Genomic DNA, 22,604 nt, shown 5'->3' on the forward strand with positions numbered 1-22,604 from the left:
CTCATGCATTAGTACGTAATTAAATTTGGTTTTCTCTTGTTAATCCATCTTTTGTCAGTTTAATTTGCAGGCTCCCAATTCAGAACCTAAGAGAATAGAGGAAAAGTTTTTCCTCCCCTGACAGCAGTTAGGTTACATTCTAGAACACAAATGAGAAATAAAGGAACTAAGGAATAGACCATGGAAATGGTCGGAAGGAACAGATTTTGTGACAAGTTCAAATTGACTCAATAGTGTTCAGTGATCCCCTGGGCACAGATGACAAGAGAGAAAGAAGCCCCAAGTTCCCAACTTGGCAGACCAAGCTAACAAGGGCCCATTCACAAATATGGTAAAGGGAAAGAGGCTCAACGGGTATTTGAAGTTGTGGAGTCTGGGGTGCCTGTCCGCCTGCAACTCAGGTGGGAAAAGAATCCGGGGCCTGGGAAGAACAGTAACATGAGGTCACAGACAGGTTTGAAGTGGGAATGTAGGTCACTGGGGCCGTCCATGCCTCAACTGCTGGTTTTTCCCCTAATCTTGTTGCCGGAGGGTGAGGGAATTTTTGAGAGATTTTAGCCTTGGCCACCGAGAAATGGCTCAAACCAACCTGCTCCAACCTCTTATCACCCAGCAGTTCTCATTTACTGACCACCTGCATAGCACAGAGGGTCACCTCTAATCCTCAAGTGAATAAACTTTATCCTTTACAGATGTAAAAACTGAGGCCTTCAGTGCTTACTACAATAAACACTCAACAGATGCTTGTTGGCTGGGATAACTGAATGAAAGTGACTAAGCAGAATTTGAAGCTAAATTAACTGAAGCTTTAAAAAGAAACTTCCTATCTGACATTGGCCCAGATCAGCACTTGAGTATCAAGAGTATGAGCTTTATGACTAGGCAGTTTATCTACTGCGGTCAGGGACACTGAACATACCTTACCTATTTTGCACGGGGTCCTGTCAGCACCCCAATTTTCCAAACAGCCTGGCTTTGTAGCTAGACTGCTGGAAATCCCAGGGAAACTCAATCATCCAAGGAAAAGCATTACGGGGAGGGGCCATGTAACTGGACCTGCAGACTAATTACTTCATCAGTAACTGGCAGATCCCTGTCAAAAACCAATAGGCCTTGTAAATACACAAGGAAGGGAAAGATGCATCAGGGCCTTGAGTAGTGGCTGCCTGGGGGCCACGCCTGGCTGATCTGCGGGTTGGGAATGTTTACAACAAAGAAGGAACCAGAATTCAGGAAAATGGGAACTGAAGGCCTGACACAGCTCTAGCAGGGTTGGCCTTCCCTTCCTAAGCTCACGCAGTCTCTCAGAGAAGAATGAGACATCATAGGAAACACACTTCATAAATGCTGAAATATTATACATTTGAGAACTATTCTAATTAAGGAATGTTCTCCAAGAGGTAACACCTTTGAGCGGGTCCAAAATGGGAAAATGAAACAGAGATTTAATGAAAAATTAAGAAAACGTGGTGGCAAAGTGATGCCAAGTGGAATGATTTAAACAGTACTTGGATAGTGACAAGCTGGGGTTCAAGTCCCAGCTCTGCCGTGTACCAGCTGTGTGACCCCATACTTGTCCCCTGGCCCATGAGTCCTTATCTAGCAGTCTGTGTATACACGTGCACCCCCCTTCTTTCTTTTTTTAACCCCAGCCCAAGCCTAGGTAACAGAGGGCCTCTTGTGGAATGTGGCTGCAGTGAGAAGCTCACATAACCTTAAGGGAAAATTAGAATTTCTTAGCTATTAGTATTCTGTAGGGTCATCAAAGGCTTAAGTTTCTATTTACTCATGCTTTTAGGAAGAGGTCTCTGGTTTGTTTCTATTTACATTATCTGTGATCCTTTACCTTTCTGATCAATGGTACCACTTATACATTCACGACCCAGGAGCTCAGGGTTGCCTGGCTGGCTCAGTTGGTGAACCATGCCACTCTTGATCTCAAGGTCAGGAGTTCAAGCCCCACACTGGGTATAGAGCCTATTTAATTAAAAAAAAAAAAAAAAAAAAAGACCCAGGAGCTCAGGGAGAAATTCCATCCTAACTGGGAATTAAATATGTGAATGTTAATACCATTAATAAAAGAATATGCAAACATCATAAAGATTCACTGTCCATTTGATCAACTACTTAGTAAGGAGAATTAAATGCAAACAGAACATGTATTTTCAAAGGCATGAAAGTTTTTGAAGGTGATTTTATTTATATGTGAAGGACCAAACCTTTCCCTATGAAACCCTTTGACATCACACTGGTGGGTCACTAAAAAATTCCATATATGAATATTTCCTTAACATACATGTTCAGTAACATTTCTAACGTGTTCTGATTTACTAATGCTCCTGCAAGAAGGAGAAAAGTGCTCTTGTGAACTTTTCTTTTTCTTTTTTTTAACACTCTGAGAGTGATCCAAGTTGGTTTTCTGTGATCCTCTACCTTATGCACTGAGAAACCAAGCTGGAGTCTCCCCCAAAGGTCCTCAAAAGGAGAAAGTTGACAGCATCCTACACGATTCAGGACAGGAGTGAAAAACCCATTTTTCTTGAGTGTCACAGCAGAAGCAGGGAAAAGCCACTGTTACAAGACAGCTTGAAAGCTTTCACGGAAGAGGAAGAACAGAAAAGGTTAAAAAAAAAAGGTAAGGATGAATAAAGGAGGTAGAGAAGAAAGTGACAAAATGAACAGGAAAGAGGTGGCTGAGGTATGAAGTGAAATTGTGTCACCAACAACAGCTATGGGGTCAGGGGACGGATTGAAGCAGAGGGTAAACAGACAGACACAGAGTCAGCTGGGGACTGACAAAGATGATCTTGCAAACTCAGAACTACATCCCTTATCCAGAACTCTAGAACTTAGTTTCTGCTTTTTTCCCCATCAGACTACCCTATGTCTGTTCTGATACGAAAATGGGAGAGATTTCTGATAGAAGTATAGAATCAAGATTCTATGATACGCTGAATCACTGAAACATGTTTACAAAACATCTAATATAAAAAGAAGCACTCGGGGAGCTTGGGTGGTACAGCTGGTTGTGTCCGACCCCTCGTTTCAGCTCAGGTTGTGATCTCAGGGTCATGAAATCAGGCCCTGTGTGTGGTTCCGTGTGGAGTCTGCTTAAGACTCTCTCTCACTCTCCCTTTGTCCCTCCCCCTCACTCACGCACGCCCGTGCCATATGTATTTAAACAAGTATTGTGCCTAAGGTGTGACTTTGGTCACATCGTTTTTAACTATTCTGTATTTCATCTATTCCAACTCTTCTGTATCTCTGTATTTCCAGGGCCAGAGGAAAACCCGAGAGATTAGGCATAGCCAGGGCTGTAGCTAACCCAACTCTTTTTGGACGAGGTGGAATTAAAAGGAAAGAGATTTACGTATCCATGAACTTGACCTTCTCCTAAACCTTGCTCAGGTCTAGCTCATGTTGTGGCTGCAGAAAAGTCCTAGCACCTCTGAGCCACAGGGTCACTATCAGAAGAACAATTATCTATCTCTACTTACTCTCAAAGAACAATGAGAGGATAAATTCACTAGTTTTTTAAATTACTTTAAGAAAAAAAAAAAGCTGACACTCATGATTAATAGATGCAAACCAGTGGTTTCACTGCATTTACACCCATCAGGGAAGTATCATCTGCGGACCGTCGATTTTTCGTGCCTCCAGTAACCACCTAAACTGTCACTTCCTCAGACCCTAGGAGAGTTCACAGGTTGCTATGGAAACAAGACCGCACCTTAGCTGGACTCTGCATGAGCAGCTGTCTTAGCCAAATTTCCCCTAAAAACTGGGAGGGACTTGGGGAAAAAACAATTTCACTTTCTGATTAAATATGATTTTTTTTAAAGATTTTACTGATTTGAGAGAGAGTGCATGAGTGGGGGGAGGGACAGAGGGAGAAGAGGACTCACCGCTGAGCAGGGAGCCCGCAGGACTCGATCCCAGGACTCAGAGATCATGACCCGAGCCAAAGGTAGATACTTAACTGACTGAGCCACCCAGGCGCCTCATGTGACTTTTAATTGCTTTCCTTGTTATTGCAGTTTTAAAGCACAGTAATTTACTAAAGATTCAAACCCCATGTGTCTAAAAACAATTATATTTGCTGCAATTGTTTTTAATGGCTTATTTATTGCCTCCACTCTCTGGAGTTTTATCTGGAGTGAGGAGGTTGAAGGTGAGACTCACCTTATCTCTGATTAACTACCTTCAAAGGGGGGTTGAGAGGTGTCCAAATCTGTCCTTAACAGAACTAAAGTGCCCGAGAACACTCCAGCTATTCATGAATAAAATTTGGAGTGCAAGCCAGGGAAGTGCAATTTAAGTTTCACCTTAGCTGCACTAAGTTTTCAAATTTTGCACATTGTAGTAAAACTTACAAGGCCCTCAGTTTAAAAGTAAGATCAGAGGTTCCTTCTAAGACTAAGGGAAATGGAATTCACACTATCGACTTTCAATCTACCTTCTTTTTGCACAGTTCCTGATAAACTGCTTTGCAATTTACCTGGTGATGCTAGTCAGTCCTGCATCCCACCGGCCAGGGTAGATTTCTGAACCTCCTGGAAAAAGCCCCGGATCCCCACTAAGCAAAGGCATTAAATCAAGTCCATTAGGAAGGTAAAGGGGGAAGGCAGTTCATTAGAGAAATGCTTTGTTCATGGTTCAAAATGTACCATATCCATCTTTCCTCAGAGTAAAAAAGTCCCTTTCCCTCCACATTCCTTTTCTTACATTTGAGAGTAGGTAGATGTAAATTTTACCAAAATAAACACAGGATTCTAATGCAACATGTGCCCGGGTCCCATTAGAAATTGAGATGACCCTTTGGTGGCACTTGAGGTCCCAGGAACAAAAGTCACAACTCCTGTCCTCCACCCTCATCTCAACTTCCCAGGATCCTATCAGTTGGCATGACATTGTAAGGGACAGCTGTTGCTAGAACTGCGGACTGAGGAGCCTCTCTGCCACTCTAGAAAGTGAATATTCTGATAAGAGATTCTGCATTCAGGCCTAAACCCCAAAATCAAAGCCAGGGATATGTGGAAAGAACAGGAACCTGATATAATAGAAGAAATCTTCTGAGAACAGACCACCTACCTATGGCAGGCCCAGGGGGATAAAGACCCAGCCTCAGTAATGTTTGCAGGAGCAAATAATCATTTGTCACTCCTCTTACCACATAAATATACTTAATGCTTTTATAGCAAGATTCCAGGTTGATCCAAAGAACTCACGAGGGATGATTTTATTACTGAAGTAATGAAAAGCATCAGTTAACAGAGTTACAGATTTTGCCTTTAGGTTAGGAGCAGTGGGGAGCATTCAAGACCAGGCTCTGGGGAAGCCCTTTGTTCAGGAAATCCCACCCCTCAGGCAAAGCTTTACTTTCATTTCAATTTCAAGTCCTCAAATCAAATTTTAATAAAAGTGCCCCCCTTAAAGAACTGCAGAATAAATAAGCAGGTCCTTTACTTTCCATGGAACGTCTCAGGTCCCCAGAACAGTATCGAATTACAGGGCTTTTCTTCCCAGATATAGTCTCTTTTCTTTTTTAAAAAGAGTATCACACATGTGCCCTATTGTGTGTCTACTATTTCGAATATCTTCCAAAGACATCCCCATTCTGAATCTCTGGAGTCTTCTAAGAATCTAGAAGGAGCTAACGAAAGCAATTTGAATAACAACAAAGCGACTGAACAATTTAATTACCAAAGGTAGCCCTAGAGACTCCAACAAAAGGGTTGAAAGCCTTTATCTACAAAAACGTGGCCACGTGCTCAACTGTGGGACCAATTACGGGGAGTGCAGAAGAGAGAAGCACACAGGTGCACACACCAATTTAAACAAATGGGGAATTAGCACAAATCCTCTCTGGACACAGGACACTATGAAAAAGTGTGACTTTGAAAGCTTCTTTCTCATCTATCAGGCTCAAGGTTTACTTAACTTTCTTCCCTCTTTAAAAAAAACTTTCTTCCCTTTCTGATTAATTGAAAGTAGCACCTGCCGTACATAAAATAATGGAAATTGTCCTCCGCAGAAAGACCTTGAATAGGAATTTTAAAATAAGTTCAGTGAATTTTCAATACTACAATTTCTTCAAAGTGAAATTTTTAGAAGTTCGTTCCTTCTCTAGGAAGCCTACAGCTTCATCTAGATATTATGTTTAACAGCCTCATTCTATTGACCTTTTCAAGTGACCTTACAATAGAGGACTTTTCTCCCTTACTTCGGGGGCAAACAAAAAAAGAACCTTTCTGGAATCCTAAAAATCTCTCAACTTCCTTGGGCCTTAAGAATTCAATGCAGGAACCCCCCCCCCCCCAAACACACACACCAGGCTGAACAATTGCTAAATCCCACTTCTTAAACAGGAAACAGAGTTTGCTTCTGAGTGGCAATGTATTCCCCCCGCCCCGCGCTCACTCCAGGGCAAGCACTGCCATGCCCAGGTGGTGACACTGAACAGAGATAAGGTGTCCTAACAACTGTATTTGCCCCTGGATCCCGGGAAACCCGCGGCCACTCGGTGACTCCCACATCACTTGTGCGCATCCCCCCGCGGCTCCAAGGGGGCCCCAGACGCCGCAGACCGGGGCAGCCCAAGGACCCCTCCCGCGGCGACACGGGGTAAGACTGACACCCGCAGCTGCCGACGACCCTGCCAGTCACGCTGCCGCCGGCTGCCTTTTTTAGCCACGACATCTGACCAGGCTTCGACAGCAGCATTCAAGGAGAGGTCCCAGGGCGCGCCGGGCGGTCCCCTCCCATTCCCAACCCCCAAACCCTGTGGAGAGCTCCGGGTGAGGGGCGGGGGAGGTACTAGCCCTGGAAGGGGCCAGAGAGGGTACGTTCCTCCTTGCCCTTACGCTTCCTCTCTGCTCTCTCCACGGATCCGGGTCGCCCCTCCGCCGCCTGCGCCCGGGATCCCCCATTTTGCAGCCCGTCGCTCCTCGGGCGCCCCTCCCCAACCCCCACCCCTCAACTCCGCTCTCCTGGATCCCCTCCAAGTCGGTGGCCTGCGCGCCTGGTCGGGCGGGGGGCGGGAAGACACAGAGGGAAGGGACGGGGTGCGGGCTGAGGACGCGCGGGGCGTGGGGCCGGGCGGGGGACCCCGCGCTCACCTCCCTCCTCCGCCCCGCTGTCCGGGTCGGCGTCCGAGGAGTCGGGCCCGTCCCCGTAGTCCGCTAGCCCCACCAGCTCATCCTCCTCGTCGTCGTCCTCGTCCTCCGGCTGCGGCTTCCCCAGCACCTGGCTCATCGCTCCCACGGCCGGCCGTCCTGGGGGCGGCGGGGGTCCCTGGTGGGGGCCAAACCTCCTCCCCTGCCGCTCGCAACCTATTTCTGAATTGGGGTTTTGTCTGGAGGTTGGCGGGAGCCCGCGGAGGCTGGGCCGCGCGCCCCCCGCGGCTGTCGGCGTCCAGGTCTGGGTCTCGCGGTTCCCACCGCGCCCGGAGCCCCCTTCCCCGCCCCGCCCGCCTGCCGGCGGAGGAGTCAGCCGGAGCGCGGCAGTTCCTCCCCGAGGAGGGAGAGAGAGACTGCGTGACCCAAGTCACCTGACACACACTGTCACACACACACACACACACACACACACACAGGCGCGCGCGCGCGCTTTCCCGGGCTCCAGCCCCACTCGGCGGGGCGCTGGGCCGAGGCCGCGCGCACACACTGGGGGGGGGGCGGGGGCAGGGCGGCGCGGAGCCCTCCACCTAACCAGAAGCTCACAGTGGCACACGCCCCGTACCCTGGGACGCTGCGCAGTCACCCACCGCGGCTGCGCGCTAGGGGCCCCCATGCGCGCCTCATGCACGTGGTACCCGCACAGGCTGGCGAGCTGGGGGCCTGCACAACCTGAGAACATATCCCGCACCCACCTCCAACACACACACCCTACCTTGGGTGGCCGCCTCTAGCTTTCAGTCCTGGGGAGGGTTCCAGTCCCAAGTGGACTGCCACCCCCCCCCCCACGCCCCAACACTGCTGCGCCTGGGCCTCCACCCAGAGCAGTGTGCCTAGGACACAGCATGGATACTGAATCTCCCCGAGAAGAAAACTCGGAGAAATGCACTGCAGAGGCTCAGTCTCCATAGCAATTGCCTTTCCGTGTGCATTTATGGTTCAAAGCGCTTTCCACTAAGAATATTAAAAAATCAGGCCTACCCAGATGCAAATATTTCTTAAAAACATAACATGCCTCATGGCTGCCTAGATGGAATAATAATTCCTCTTCAGCGTTTTGGGAAAGGTCGCAGGTGTACAACATACTCAGAGGCTATTCATGACCACCTACTTCTGTCTCATTGTTTCAGACTGTAATCCCCCATCTCAAAATAAAATGTTTCAAGCTTTGGGGGGTGAGGGGGGCAACTCTCACATGGGAATAGCAACAATGTGGGGGTGAAACTAAAACCTGCATTTCTCCACAAGCTTTTTACTGCAGGACATGCTATACCCACCATTTCTGGATACTGCAAAAATCACGTGGATGAACTTCCTTCTGTCAAGCACAATAGGAAATACACCAGCTGGCCAGCATGGTGATCCAGATCCTACAGGTGCCCGCAGCGCAGCAGGTGGTGTGGGGGAGGAGGCAGGGAGCTGAGACTGGAGGCTCTTGGGGCCCAAGGGTGCTGCCTCTGTCGGAAACATTTATTGAGCACCTACTATATGCCAGGGGCTGGACTAAGTATGGGATGGGGGGGTGTCCACCTATGCTCAGAACAGTGTTCCTGCCCTGGAGGACCTCTCATTCTAGCAAACCGTGACCCATGTCCTGGATTTTGTAGTAGTTGTGTTGAAGGTGGATGTAGACACCTAGGAGGTGACTGCTTCTAATTGGAAGGGTCTTCAGATTTTCCAAGGGGAGGAAGCATAACTTGATATGACTGCATCAGTCAAGGGCCTTTCCAGGAGGAAAACAGATGGTACGGGCAAAGATTTTAACTTACAGAAAGCTTTAAGTTAAGGGACAATTTAGAGGCATGGGCAGGGTTCAGGGAATCAACACAGAGATTAGCAAAAGTGGGAAGATACTATCACCCCTAAAGTAGTAGGAGTAAAGGAAGAGAGCTAGAGTACCGGGCAGGGGGCACAAAACAGGAGCTACAGCTGATGAGAAAGCAACCACTTTCAGAAGTACCTCACTGTCAAGGAGACGGCAAAGAAAGAAATACCCTGACCTCTCTCCAACCACCCTCCATTCTCCTGGGAGTGCCTCCCAGTGGCCAAACCCAGCTGGAAACCAGAGGGCAAGGGAGTCTAGAACCTAGTCCAGGACACAGAGATTGGACAGGGCAGACAGCGGGTCCCAGGCTGGGACTGGAGTAGGGGGCAAACAGCATAGCCAACACAAGAAGGCTCTACTTGCTCTTCTCAGAGGAAGTTACTCTAGGGATAATTTTCCTAGTACATTTTCATCCATTTTATAAAAGGAAGTTCCCCGGAGGGAAGGAAGAAGTCCTCTCCCAGAGTGGCCTTAAAGACTTTCAGCTATCCCAGAACAAACCCACCAGTGTGGGAACGTCATTGAGCTGGCTTGATTCAAACTGCAGAGGGTTACTCATGGGGCCCAGGAAGCTGGTCCAAAGACAGGCTAGAGAGTCAGGCATTCCTGGGCTGGTTGATGAGTGTGTCTGCCCCAGGGACCCAACGGGTCAAGATAGGACAATTCCTAAGTCAAAAACCCCACTGTACCTGAGACCCAGAAAGGATGGAGATATTTGATGATCCTCTGCCTTCCCCCCAAAAGACAGATTTTAGAGGGTACATCAGCAGTAAATTGGAGCACACCCTAAAATATTTGAGTATTGGACCATTCTTGAGAAAAAAGGAACAAATCCATAAAAAATCAATGAAAGCCAAATTCTCAATTATGCTCCACCCCAGGGTAGATGAGAGTCATATATAGGTCTAAGAGATTCTAATTTATTGTCATTTACAAATGTACAGAATTGATAAAGTTTGAGCAAAAAGAACAAGAAAAAATTTTATTTTTTAAAAGATTTTATTGTCAGAGAGTGCACAAGCAGCGGGAGAAGCAGGCAGAGGGAGAAGCAGGCTCCCAACTGAGCAGGGAGCCTGATGAGGGCTCGATCCCAGGACCCTGGGATCAAGAACTGAGCTGGAGGCAGATGCTTAACCGACTGAGTCACCTAAGCGTCCCAACAACAAAAAAATTTATTGCTTTTCTTTTGCTGTTACTTCAAAACTATCAGCTTTCAAATAAGGGATCTACTGAAAAAAAATTGAAAGAGAAGTTTTTTTTTTTAAATTTAAGTCATGTATGTAGATTCTTTCAGAATTTAAATAAAAATGGAAAGAGTTTGGGGTGCCTCTGGCTCACTTGGCAGAGCATGCGACTCTTGATCTCAGAGTCCTGAGTGAGTTCAACCCCGTGTTGGGCATAGAGCCTACTTTTAAAAAATAAAAATAAATAATAATAATTAAAAAAAAAAAGAATGTGAGGGGTGTCTGGGTGCCTCAGTTTGTCAAGTGGCCTGCTCTTGATTTTGGCTTCAGTCACGATCTCAGGGTCCTGGATAGAGCCCTGCATCGGGCTTCTCGCTCAGCAGGGAGTCTGCTTAAAGATTCTCTCCTTCTCCCTCTGCCCCTCCCCCTGCTAATGTGTGCAAGCTCACTCTCTCTCTCTCTCTCTCTCAAATAAATAAATAAATATAAAGAAAGGAAGAAAGAAAGAAACAAACAAACAAAGAGAAAGAAAGAAAGAATGAAAGGGGATTTGTCTCTGAGCAACCCACAGTTTTTGCTGTTGGATGTAACCATTGAAGGTTGCCCTATACATGATAGGCAAATGTCTATGAAATGAATGAAAGAAAAGAAAAAGACGGTACATGCCAGGTCTCTGCACAGATTTGGCAGATTTTTGAGATAAACTTCAGGAAGAGACAATAAGTCAAGTTTTCTACTCACTCTAAACCTTGGGGAATGCCACAATGAGATAAATATGAATCGTGAGCTAGTAGAATGTAATCAGGAATGAGCTGACATACAAGAGATGATCACTCTTAGGCCTTCATCCCTTCAGGACTGCCTAAAGATTTGAAAGAATTACAATATAATGACTATTAAATGCTTCTTTTATTTTTACTAACTGTTCCTTCTAAAAAAAACCTCTTAACTCTTTTTCCCTCTTTAAGAAATATTTTATTGGGGCTCCTGGGTGGCTCAGTCAGTTAAGCATTGGCCTTTGGCTCAGGTCATGATCCCAGAGTCCTGGGATCGAGCCCCATATCGTGCTCCCTGCTTTTGCTCTCTCTCTCTCTCTCTCTCTCTCTCTCTCTGTCAAATGGATAAATAATTAAAAAAATCTTTAAAAATTTTTAAAAAAATTTATTGACTTTATTTTTATTTGAGTATAGTTGATAAAAACTCTTAACTCTGAGAGGTATTTTGTAGCATCAGGAAAGATGAGCTTTGTCTATTGCCTACTAAAATTTAACCAACTAATATTTAGTGAGATTTTCCATAAATGAGGCACTGTTCCAAAATAATGTGAACTTTAAAATAATCCCACTAAGTAAGTAATATGATTGTCCTTATTTTACAGGTAAGAATACTGAGATTAAACCATTTGCCCAAGGTAGCACACGGAGTGGACCTGGAGTGGACTATGGAACTACATTGGAACTCAGTTAGACATTAGATCTTATTCCTATTTAGTGGCTACAGCCAATTACATTATAACCTTAAACTGAAAAGGGGGAGGGGACCAGAAGTGAAGAGCTGCCTCCAATTCTCCTAGGGAAAGAATCAAAACATACATATACACTCAAAAATGGGTCTGTTGGGGTGCCTGGGTGGCTCAGTCATTAAGCGTTTGCCTTTGGCTCAGGTCATCATCCCAGGGTCCTGGGATTGAGCCCTACGTCTGGCTCCCTGTTCTGAGGGAAGCCTGCTTCTCCCTCTCCCACTCCCCCTGCTTGTGTTCCCTCTCTCACTGTGTCTCTCTCTGTCAAATAAATAAATAAAATCTTAAAAAAAATGGGTCTGTTGCCCCAAAATCTTCCTAACCAAAAGAAGTTGGAAAACTGCTTTTCATAATGAAGTTGCTGATTGTCATCACTCCTTCTATGAGGAACACAAATAACAAGTGATTTAATACCCTTTCTGGTTTATATGGCTATATTGTACCATAAAGCCAAAGTATAATATCCAAGTGGGTTTTTTATTTAAAATTTGAATTTTAAAGGCCAGAAGTTTGTGCCTTTATTTTAGTGAATTATTTTGCCGCTTGCAATTAGATGTCTTGTGACAAGGAACGTGAGAGCTATTTAAAAGAGACCTGTACAATTTAGGCAGAATAATTGCAGTCCTGAAGAGGGCAAGCAATTAAATACGGCCTGCATCCTGCATCTAAGGATATTTTAAGGCATCTGATGGCATTTATGCCTGGTTCCTGGGATTCACATATTGAGAGCCTTTTAGGCTTTCTTTTAAAATATGTATTTAAAGCCATTAATTCTCTCTTGAAGCAAACAAAGACTCTTCTACAGAATCTCCATGGACTCCTGCTAATCCAGGGAAGCCAACCAAATTTTTCAAGAGGGCATCTCACAGTCTCCAGGTCTCCTAAGACAGTCATTGACCTGATCAAATCATTAAAAAATCATTAAATCATTTTCACTGAGGCCATCCACTATTAAAGAGATTTTATTAAAAAAATGTTTTGAGGAGCATCTGGCTGGCTCAGTCAGTAAAACGTGAGACTCTTGATCTCGGGGTTGTGAGTTCGAGCCCCACATTGGGTGTAGAGATTACTTTAAAAATAATAATGTTTTTAAAAAAATAAAAATAAAAATAATAATGTTTTGATCTTTTAAAAACATGCATATGGTAAAATAGTCAAACAGCATAAGAGAATATCCAGTGAAATGTTAGTTTCTTTCTGGCTCCCCTCCAAAGAGGGAAACACTCTGCTTTAAATGTACAAACATATTTGTAGCCATTATAGAGATTTATATTTGATAACTTCATCTCTTTAACAGTCAATAAATATGTTTTGTTTTGTGTTTTTTTAATGACCATGAAGACAATTAGATTTTCGGGGCTGTGCTTTGGAGGAGATAAACAGAGGGAGGTGAAACAGTACATAAGGGTGAGAGAAGGAGCCTGATTTTGATGGGGTGGTCAGAGAAGACCTCTCTTAAAAAGATGACATTTGGGGCACCTGGCTGCCTTAGTTGGTAAAGCATGTGACTCTTAATCTCAGGGTCGTGAGTTCAAGCCCCACATTGTGCATAGAACTTACTTAAAAAAAAAATTTTAGGGGCACCTGGCTGGCTCAGTAGATAGAGCATGTGACTCTTGATCTTGGGGCTATAGGTTCGAGCCCCACGTTGGGTGTAGAGATTACTTAAAAAAATAAAATCTTAAAAAAAATTTTTTTAATAAATAATTAAAAAGATGACATTTCAGTTGACCACGAGGAAATAGCAAAGTTAAAGTTGGGATGGAGAGTGTTCCCCTGGAAGGTTTCTCAGTAGTTGGAAAAACCAAGGAGAAAGGAAAGGGTGTTGGAGGAACAAAATGTCAGTGCAATGAGAGAGGGGGACAGTGGTAAGCATGAGGGATAGGTGGTCTTTTTGGGAGAAAGGGTTTTGGGATTTTATTCTAAGTGCCTCTGGAAGCATTGAGGAGTTTTAAGAAGGGAAGTAAGATGTGTGGTTTACTTTTCTAAAAGCCCTTGCTGGTAGATAAGATGGCCACAACCATCCACACCATCCTACATGCCCTTTTGCAAATGTGACTTTGCCACTCCTCCCACCTATTTTCCCTCCTTTTGAATTTGGGCAGGACCTTTGACTTGCTTTAACCAATAGAATGTAGTAGAAGTGACAGTGACACTGTGCAACTTCTGAGACTGGACCATAAAAGGCTTTGCTTCTTCTTTTTTCACTTTCTTGGAGCTCAGAGCCACCATGAAAAGAGGTCTGGGCTAGCTTGCTGGAGAAGCCCCACAGACATGGAGGCCATGAAGGATGCCATAGCACAAGAGAAGAGAGGCCCCAGCTTTCCAGTCATCCCAGCTGAAGGGCCAGACATGTGAGTGACACCATCTTGGATTCTGCAGCTCACCCTGCAGCCACATGAGCAAGTCCAATCCACATGGAATACAGACTTGCTATTCCAGCTGAACCCTGCTCAGCCAACCCACAGAATCATGAACAAATAAAATGGCTGTTGTTATTTTTGTTTTTAGTAGGCTCTACACCCAATGTGTGACTTGAACTCACAACCCTTAGATCAAGAGTCACATACTCTACTGACTGAGCCAGGTAGGTACCCCTAAAATGGCTGTTTTTTAAAGCCATTAGGATTGGGATTGTTTGGGTGCCTGGGTGGCTCAGTCAGTTGGTGTCTGGAGTACTAGTCTGCTCCACCTAGAGAAGCACACTTTGTGAGAGCCAATGGAGAGGGGTCTGAGCTGCTGGAATCCATTTCTTAAGAATTCATGGCATACTGAGTATAAAAAATAAACCCTCTAGTCTGTAAAAGAAAAGATAATATCATTACCCATTAGAGAAATGCAAATTATTGGGACAACGATGAGATACTACTACTACCTATCAAAATGGCTAAACGGGCACCTGGGTGGCTCAGCCGTTTGAATATCCTACTCTTGGTTTTGGCTCAGGTCATGATCTCAGAGTCCTGAGGTCAAGACTTGCATCGGGCTCCATGCTCAATAGGGAGTCTGCTTGAGAGTCTCTCCCTCTGCCCCTCCTCCTGCTTCTCACCTTCTCTCTTTCTCATAAATAAAATAATAAATAAATAAATAAATAAATAAATAAATAAATAAATAAATCTTTTAAAAAATGACTAAAATTAAAAAATAATAATAACAGCAAATGCTGGCAAAGATGTGGAAAAACTGGATCTCTCATGGGGCACCCGGGTGGCTTAGTCATTAAGCATCTGCCTTTGGCTCAGGTCATCATCCCAGGGTCCTGGGATCGAGCCCCACGTTGGGCTCCCTGCTCTGCAGGAAGCCTGCTTCTCCCTCTCCCACTCCCCCTGCTAGTGTTCCCTCTCTCGCTGTGTCTCTCTCTGTCAAATAAATAAATAAAATCTAAAAAAAAACCCCAAAACTGGATCTCTCATACATTGGTGGTGGGCATGTAAAATGACATAGTCATTCTGTAAAACAGTTGATTTGATCTCAAGGGTTGTGTGATTGAGCCCCACACTGGGCTCCATGCTCGGTGGAGTCTGCTTGAGATTCTCTCCTTCTTCTCCTCCGCTCCTCTAAAGTAAGTAAATAAATATTTTTAAAAAAATTAAACATGCAGGGGCGCCTGGGTGGCTCAGTCGGTTGAGTGCCTGCCTTCGGCTAGGGTCATGGTCCCAGGGTTCTGGGACTGAGCCCCGCATCGGGTTCCCTGGTTGACAGGAAGCCTGCTTCTTCCTCTCCCACTCCCCCTGCTTGTGTTCCCTCTCTCACTGTGTCTCTCTCTGTCAAATAAATAAAATCTTGAAAAAAAAATTAAACATGCAATTACCATACAACCCAGCAATTGCCGTTATGGGCACTTAGAGAAATGAAAACATGTTTATATAAGAACCTGTACATGATTATTCATGGCAGCTTTGTTCATAATAGCCAAAACCTCTAAACAACCCAAATACTTTTCAACAGATGAACTGTTAAATAAGCTGTGGTACATCCACACCATGGAATACTACTCAGCAATAAAAAGATGAACTATTGAACCACGCCAACAACCTGGATGAATCTCTAGAGCACTTACACTGAGTGAAAAAAAGACAGTCTCAAAAGGTCACATTCTGTATGATGTCATTCATATAACATTCTTGAAAGACAAAATTGTAAAGATGGAAAACAGATTAGTGGCTGCCAGGGGTTAGGCTGGTATGGGGAAAGGAGAAGGTGTGGAACATGAGTAAGATTCTTTGTGGTGATGGAATAGTTCTTTATCTTGATTGCAATAATGGTTAAATGAAGCTACACATGTGATAAAATTGCACACTCGTTGGGGCACCTCAGTGGCTCAGTCGGTTAAGCAACTGCCTTTGGCTCAGGTCACAATCCCAGGGTCCTGGAATCGAGCCCTTCTTTGGGCTCCATACTCCACGGGGGGCCTGCTTCTCCCTCTCCCTGTGCCTGCCACTCCCCCTACTTGTGTGCTCTCTCTCTCTGTCAAACAAATACACAAAATCTTTAAAAAAATTGCACACACATTATACCAGTGTTAATTTCCTGGTTTTGATATTGTGCGATAGTATATAAAATGTAACCATTGAGAGAATCTGGGTGAAGGATACTCCTGACCTCTTTATACTATTTTTGCAACTTTTTATGAATCTATAATTATCTCAAAATAAATTTTTTTTAAAGATATAAGGATTAGAAAGGAAGAAATAAAATACCCTTACTTGTAGGTACATAGAAAACTAAAGACTTTACAAATCACTCAAATCAATAACAGAGTTTAGCAAGGTTTTTGGATGTAAGTTCAATAAACAAAGATATTTGTATTTTTCTTGACAACAAAAAGGGTAGAAAATGTACTTTTAGAGGTAGAGATATCACTTGCAATGGTAAAAAAATTAATAAATCTCAGATAATGAAAAGTTCTTTTTTTAAAGATTTTATTTATTTATTTATTTGAGAGAGAGAGAGAGAGAGGGAGAACACAGAGGGAAAGGGAGAGGGAGAAGCAGACTCCCCGCTAAGCAGAGAGCTGGATATGGCGCTTGTTCCCAGGACCCTGAGATCATGACCTGAACCAAAGGCAGACACTTAACCAACTGAGCCACCCAGGTGCCCCAGAAAATGAAAAGTTCTAAAAATGTTTTAAGTCACTAAAATTCTAAGTAAATGGACAGACATGTCAAACGTGTTCATAGATAGGAAGACTCAACAGTGTAAAGATGTTAATTCTCTCCAAATTGCAGTAGCAGCAAACAATTTATTTCTTGCTCCCATTACATGTGGGCTGCAGACAACTTGTAGCCTGCTTCTCCCTTTCCCTCTGCCTCTCCTTCTGCTTGTGCTCTCTCTGTCTCTCTCGAATAAATAAATAAAATCTTTAAAAAAATTGATGAAACAGCAAATTAACAAAAGAGAGAACAAGAATTTATTAAATATTAAAGATGTTCAATTGCACTGGTAATTAGGGAAAAACAAATCACAACCATAATAAGTAATAATTTCACACACACACAAACCAAAGAGGTAGAAGAAGGGGAACTTTAACACGTCGCTGATGGGAATGAGAATTGATACAACTGGTTTAGAAAACAGTTTGGTGAGGCACCTGGGTGGCTCAGTCAATTCATTGGCAGGCTCTTGATTTCGGCTTCTGTCATGATCTCAGGGTCATGAGATGGAGCCCTGGGTTGATGCTGAGCGTGGAGTCTGCTTGGGATCCTCTTTCTCCCACTCTCTCTGCCCCTCTCCCCCTCTCTCTCTGCCCCTCCCCTGCTCACACACTCTCTCTCTCAAATAAATAAATCTTTAAAAAAAACTCTGGCATTACCTAGTAAATTTGAACACATACATACCTTAAGACCCAACAATTCCACTTCTAGATAATAATCCTGAAAACTCTTACACACATGCATCGGGAGAAATATTTGAGTGTTCATAGCAACACTGTTTGCAACAGCAAAAACTGGAGCCAACCCAATGTCCAAAAGTAAGACTAGATAAATAAATTGTGGTATCTTCTTACAATGAAACACTATATAGCGGAGAAATTGAATAGCTGAATCTCAGAAACAGAATGCTGAGTGAGAAAAGCAAGATGCATAGGAAGAATGTAGAATGATTCTTTTTTTTTTTTAAGATTTGTTTATTTTAGTGAGAGAGAGAGAGAGAGCATGCCCACACACGCAGACTGCCTGCTGAGCACATAGCCCTACACGGGGCTCAGTCTCACAAACCCTGAGATCAGGACCTGAGCTGAAATCAGGAGTTGGCCACTTAACTGACTGAGCCACCTAGGTTCCTCCAGAATGATTCCATTTACAAAAAAGTTCAAAACTAGGCAAAACTGTGCGATGTTGTGTTTAGGGATATATATATTTGTGATAAGAGAATTATTAATACACACAGGCAACTTTTTTTTTTTTGGTTGTCAAATGATCCTTCATTGAAATATTTCCTTTGAAATATTTCCTTTGTCGTTTTTAACCAGCTGGGCATTTCATTGCACCACTGTTGATGTCATCTATGTCATGAGGGTGGCAGCCATCAACATTACAGCCCACAGACCAGGCAGTCTCTAGGATCTCTTTAATGGTTCCAGAGAGATCTCTGGCTAAGGATCAGTGCTGCATATGTTGGACAATGTTGACCATTTCATCAAAGGTGGTATTTCCACTGTGCTTCATGTTTTTCTGCTTCTTTCCGTCTCTTGGCAGTTCCTTGAGGGCTCTGATAATCAGGGCAGAGGCAGAAGGTACTACTTCAATCTGGGCCTGTCTGTCCTAAATAGTCAGTTTCACTGTAATCCTCAGATCCTTTCAATTACTGGTGCCAACCTTTTTGGGAGACAGAGCCAGGGAATCGATCTTGGGGGCCAGGTCAGACGTGGCACCGACTTCTCCACCAGTGCACCTCAGGCGTACAACTTTGGTCTCATTGGGGTCAAACTTAGATGGCATGGTGGACGCAGCTGGTGTCAGATGAACCTGGATTTGGGATGACTGAAGTGAGTTGCACCATCACCTGCTCCAAGCTGAAAGCCAAAAAAGATAATCCAAAATTTAGTATGGTGGTTTCCTCTAGAGGAGAAGGAGGATATGACCATGGGGAGGCACATGGAAGGTTTCCGGGGTAGAGAAGCCTTAGCAAGGGCAGTTTCAGGGAGTGGCAGGGTTAGAAGCTGGAATGGTGGGCTGAAGGATGAATTGAAGCTAATGACATGAAGGACAGCTAGTGCAGCCAACTCATTGAAGAAATGTTGCTGGCAATCAGAGCAGGTTATATTCTCAGAACGCAGGGAAAACTATCATTGGCAGAACAGACTTTTTTCTCATGAGGCAGAAAGAGGATGTAGTGAGGTGGATCTATGAGGCTGGCTTTGATTGAGCTGAATAGAGGTACAAGAATGGAACTGTAGGCTGGGAGTCTTCCTCACATAGAGGGAGGTTTAGAGTCTCTTTTCATTAGTTTTCCAAAGACTGTGTGCCCACTGGGAGATGAGCAAACAAGATCTCCAAGCAGCTCACCCACTGTCCGCTTTGGCTCCCATGAGGCCCCTCTGCCAGGAATTCCCACTAGGAATAATTACAGACCGGTTGGCTTCCAGGAGCATTCGCATGTTTTATGGGCCAGCTTTCTGTTCTTTTCAGCAGAATTAATGTGTGATTGCTCTGACTGCCCACAAATGTAACTTAAAACTCCATCTCATTTCGACTTTATGTTGGTGTTCTAAAAGCCTCCCAGAGGAAGGAAGCACTCTTTATTTCTGGAAGTTCATTCAGGGGAATGGCTAAGAAAACTGTTTAATCTGGAAACATATAAGAAAGAAATGATCAGGTTGAAAAGTCATGCATACATATCTTGACTTCGGGGGGTTCACCTGTAATTCATTGGTGACTGGCCTGGAGAGAAATCCAGAGCTACCAATGGGCAGGGAAAGGAAACGTGTCCTAACAGCTCTAGATGAAGAATGACAGGGATGGGAACAAACCTGAAGAGGGTCAAAGCACACTCGGGAGAGGTTTCACATCCTGCCAAGAAAAATTGCAGCTATGGCTATGGGGTGGGTTAGTTCTGAGATTGTAGAGGAAAACCAAGCTCTTACCCTTTCCTGGTGTGAGTTTGGATCTCTCCTACCTAATGCTCCCTGAAAGAGCGAGGGAGACAAATATATTAAGAAAACGGAGGAGATCATCACGTTTCTTTGCCTATGGAAGCCAGGCCTATTTCAAAACAGATCAGCAAAATCAGGTTCAAAATAAGCTTGTCCCAAACCTCAGGTAAGACTGAGACTCCATTCTAGGGTTCCATCTCCCCTTCCTGCTGTGTTTGGGCAGCAGTTAGCAGTCATGTTTCTTCAGAAGGCTGAATGAAGCTCCATTCATCCACGCATTCACTCGATAATACTTTATTGAATGCTATCTTCAGGGAACTCTTCTAGGTGCTGAAGAAGGAACTGAAAAACAGACAAAAACGGACCAAGTTAATGGTGTGTAAAGTGTGATTTGAATATAGGAGTCAGGAATGCTCAGTGCTTTTGTCTGTGTCATATGGGATGTTTCTGACAAGCTACTTACAGACAAGCTCTTTGCAATAGGGGCTTCCTTACCCTTTCCAGCTCTCTAATGAATCCGCCTCATTCATCACTGTTGAGCTCCCACTGAGCCATTCCAGTTAAGAGAACGAACGAAGAATATACTGAAATATCCATTTGGCCACGGGGTGAGGCATGCTTTTTTCCTAATTCCCTCCCCCGCCCCCCCCAGTAAACCTCCTGGCGACCCAAACCTTACCACACCGCAGCTCCCCTCCCTCCCAGTCTTCAGAAGGAGGCCTCCCGAGCGGACTAGGAAGGGACCCCGGCCCCAGCTGGGAGCGGCCTGCAGCTCAGGGACGGCCCCAGGGACTGCCCCAGGGCCTTCGGGCCCCACCTCCCACAGGTCCCCGCCATATCGGGCGCAGGCCGCTGCGGGGCGCTGCGGCCCCACTTTAGGAGCCGCGGCTGGGGCGGGGCCAGGGCCGTGCGGGCTTGCGGGCGCGGCGAGCTCGGCCACAGGTAACCTGCCCGAGCCGGGAGCGCAGCCTGGCGAGCGGGCGGCTGGAGGCGCGGCGCTGGGCGGCGCCGAGGCCCAGGGGCCGCCGGAGCCTGCGTGAACCCGTCCCGGTCGTCTCCCCTCGCCCCCCACCCTGTCACCGACAGCGGTCCCTGCGGCGCGGACGTCCGGTGCGCGAGAAAAAGGTACGGTGCGACCTCGCTGGGTTCCTTCGAGACCCCTCTTCGTCTGAGGGCCGACATCCCCCACTCCCGGGGGGCCTCCCGGCCGGGGAGGACGGAGTCGGAGGTGGGGGCGCTGCTCCCTCGGTGCCCCCAGGTCGCCGTCTGCTTGGGGGAGGAGACCCAGAGGGAGCGCGTTGCCCCCTCTCCTGCGGCCTCCGGAAAGCCGGGACCGGAGGGGGTCTTCCTGGGGCACCTCTCTTACCGCTTTGCTTCACTTGCCTCCCTAGAGTATAGAACTTTGGGTGGGGGTGGCGAACTTTGTCGTCTCGGCTTGTCCCCCTCCTCTTTCTCCAGTGAGCTCAGAGTTTGAAGAAAGTGGTGTGTGTGGGGGGGGGGGGGCGGGGGGTCCCCAGGTATTTCTCCCGGGTGCGGTGGGTGGTGGTCTGTGGGAGTAAAGGAGGGTCCCCTTGGGTCGTCTTGCGCTGTCCGCCGCCCCCGGGCCTGCGGGCCGGCCTCAGAGTGACCGGGTTAGGCTCGGACGCGCCAGCAGCCTGCCCCCGCCTCTTACCCCTTTGAGGACCGCAAAGGGGCGCAGACCCGGGAGGGTGGGGACTGGACTCCTGCCCCGGAGAGATCCGCCCTGGCTGGAATTAAGCTCTGTGAAGAGTTAGCAAGTGGCACCTCCCAGGGCCGGGGCAGAGGAAGCGAGGCACGTTGGTTTGAGTGCAGACACCAGTTTACCGACACTTGTCTTGGGGATTTAAGTGTGGTGCTTCCGGTAGATTTGGGGAGCGTGAGGGGAAGTGTGGAGCATTATTTGTGACAGGAGAGGGGCTTGAATTTCATAAAGCTGGTCAAGAATGTTTTCCCTGCAGCACAGTGAGATGATAGTTGAATGGTGGAGATCTGCTTTGGGGTTATGAGACTGTCTTGGTTCCACCACTTGTTAGGTGGGTGACTTTGGCAAGTCCACTTTTTTCCTTCCTTCCTTCCTTCGCTCCTTCTGCTAGTCAAGTGAATCAGTGGGAGTGGAGAAGGAACAAAGAAATCCGTAACTGACTGTGACCAATTAATTGTAAACAGCACTGCGCTTGGACCAGCCTGGAAAACCCATGTCGTTAAACTTCGTTTTTAAAACTGTAGACTGAGTGTGTTAGACATAATTCAATAGTATCGTGGAAATTAAATGAAATGATGCAAGTAAAATGCTTGTCATGGTGCTCTTGAATGTTAGGCATCCTTTTTGTGAACCTCTTGGATGACAATATTCATTCATGTTTAGGTCATGTCTACTAGGCCAGTGTAAGTGGAAAGAACTTGGCAATGAAGACAAGCACACCCGGATCCACAGTAGTGCACAAGTACACTGATTGTCTTTGAGGAGTTATTTCCCATCCCTAGAATAGCAGTAGCAACCTGTTGTTCTTGCATGTAGGAGGTGAAACCATACATGTTTAACTTCCTTCTGCCATCCCTAGCAGGTGCTTAGCATATGGCAAATGAATTTTTTTTTTAAATTAGGGATATAAATTAAAATTGGAAGAGTTTTCTGCCCTTTTGGTCATAAGTGGGGAGGGGAGATTTGGAGAGGGTGAAGAATAAGACACCATAAAACAACTAGCTGTACATTGTTGGAAGGTATGAACCAAGGGTGATAAAGAAATGCTTACTTAATGGGGCGCCTGGCTGGCTCAGTCAGGGG

The 22,604-nt window shown here is 45.7% G+C and overlaps 2 protein-coding genes and 1 long non-coding RNA gene across 8 annotated transcripts in view; 1 reads left to right on the forward strand and 2 right to left on the reverse strand.

Annotated features, from left to right (window-relative positions):
• RRAGD (Ras related GTP binding D) overlaps positions 1-7,657 on the reverse strand; it is a 39,029-nt gene extending 31,372 nt beyond the window's left edge. The window contains exon 1 of one of the 3 annotated variants that reach the window (XM_073893608.1): positions 7,119-7,657. In XM_073893608.1, the coding sequence (XP_073749709.1) occupies positions 7,119-7,254 (136 nt within the window). In that variant the 5' untranslated portion in view covers positions 7,255-7,657. The remainder of the gene's footprint in view (positions 1-7,118) is intronic. The other 2 variants (XM_025862569.2, XM_073893609.1) reach the window with 2 other exon arrangements.
• A 10,101-nt stretch (positions 7,658-17,758) lies between these two features.
• On the reverse strand, positions 17,759-20,510 carry LOC141372964 (uncharacterized). The gene is made up of 3 exons (XR_012378498.1): positions 20,294-20,510; positions 19,960-20,140; positions 17,759-18,718 (listed from the first exon to the last, which is right to left on the reverse strand). It is a non-coding gene; the product is annotated as an uncharacterized lncRNA (long non-coding RNA).
• A 224-nt stretch (positions 20,511-20,734) lies between these two features.
• Positions 20,735-22,604, forward strand: part of ANKRD6 (ankyrin repeat domain 6) — a 181,573-nt gene continuing 179,703 nt past the window's right edge. For all 4 annotated transcript variants that reach the window (XM_025862583.2, XM_025862595.2, XM_025862591.2 and 1 more), the window contains exon 1: positions 20,735-20,923. The gene's annotated coding sequence lies outside the window, so the exon portion shown is untranslated. The remainder of the gene's footprint in view (positions 20,924-22,604) is intronic.

The sequence above is a fragment of the Callorhinus ursinus genome, unplaced genomic scaffold (genome assembly GCF_003265705.2).
Source record: "Callorhinus ursinus isolate GAN/ISIS: 27379988/994484 unplaced genomic scaffold, GSC_fseal_2.0 scaffold6, whole genome shotgun sequence".
NCBI lineage: Eukaryota > Metazoa > Chordata > Mammalia > Carnivora > Otariidae > Callorhinus > Callorhinus ursinus.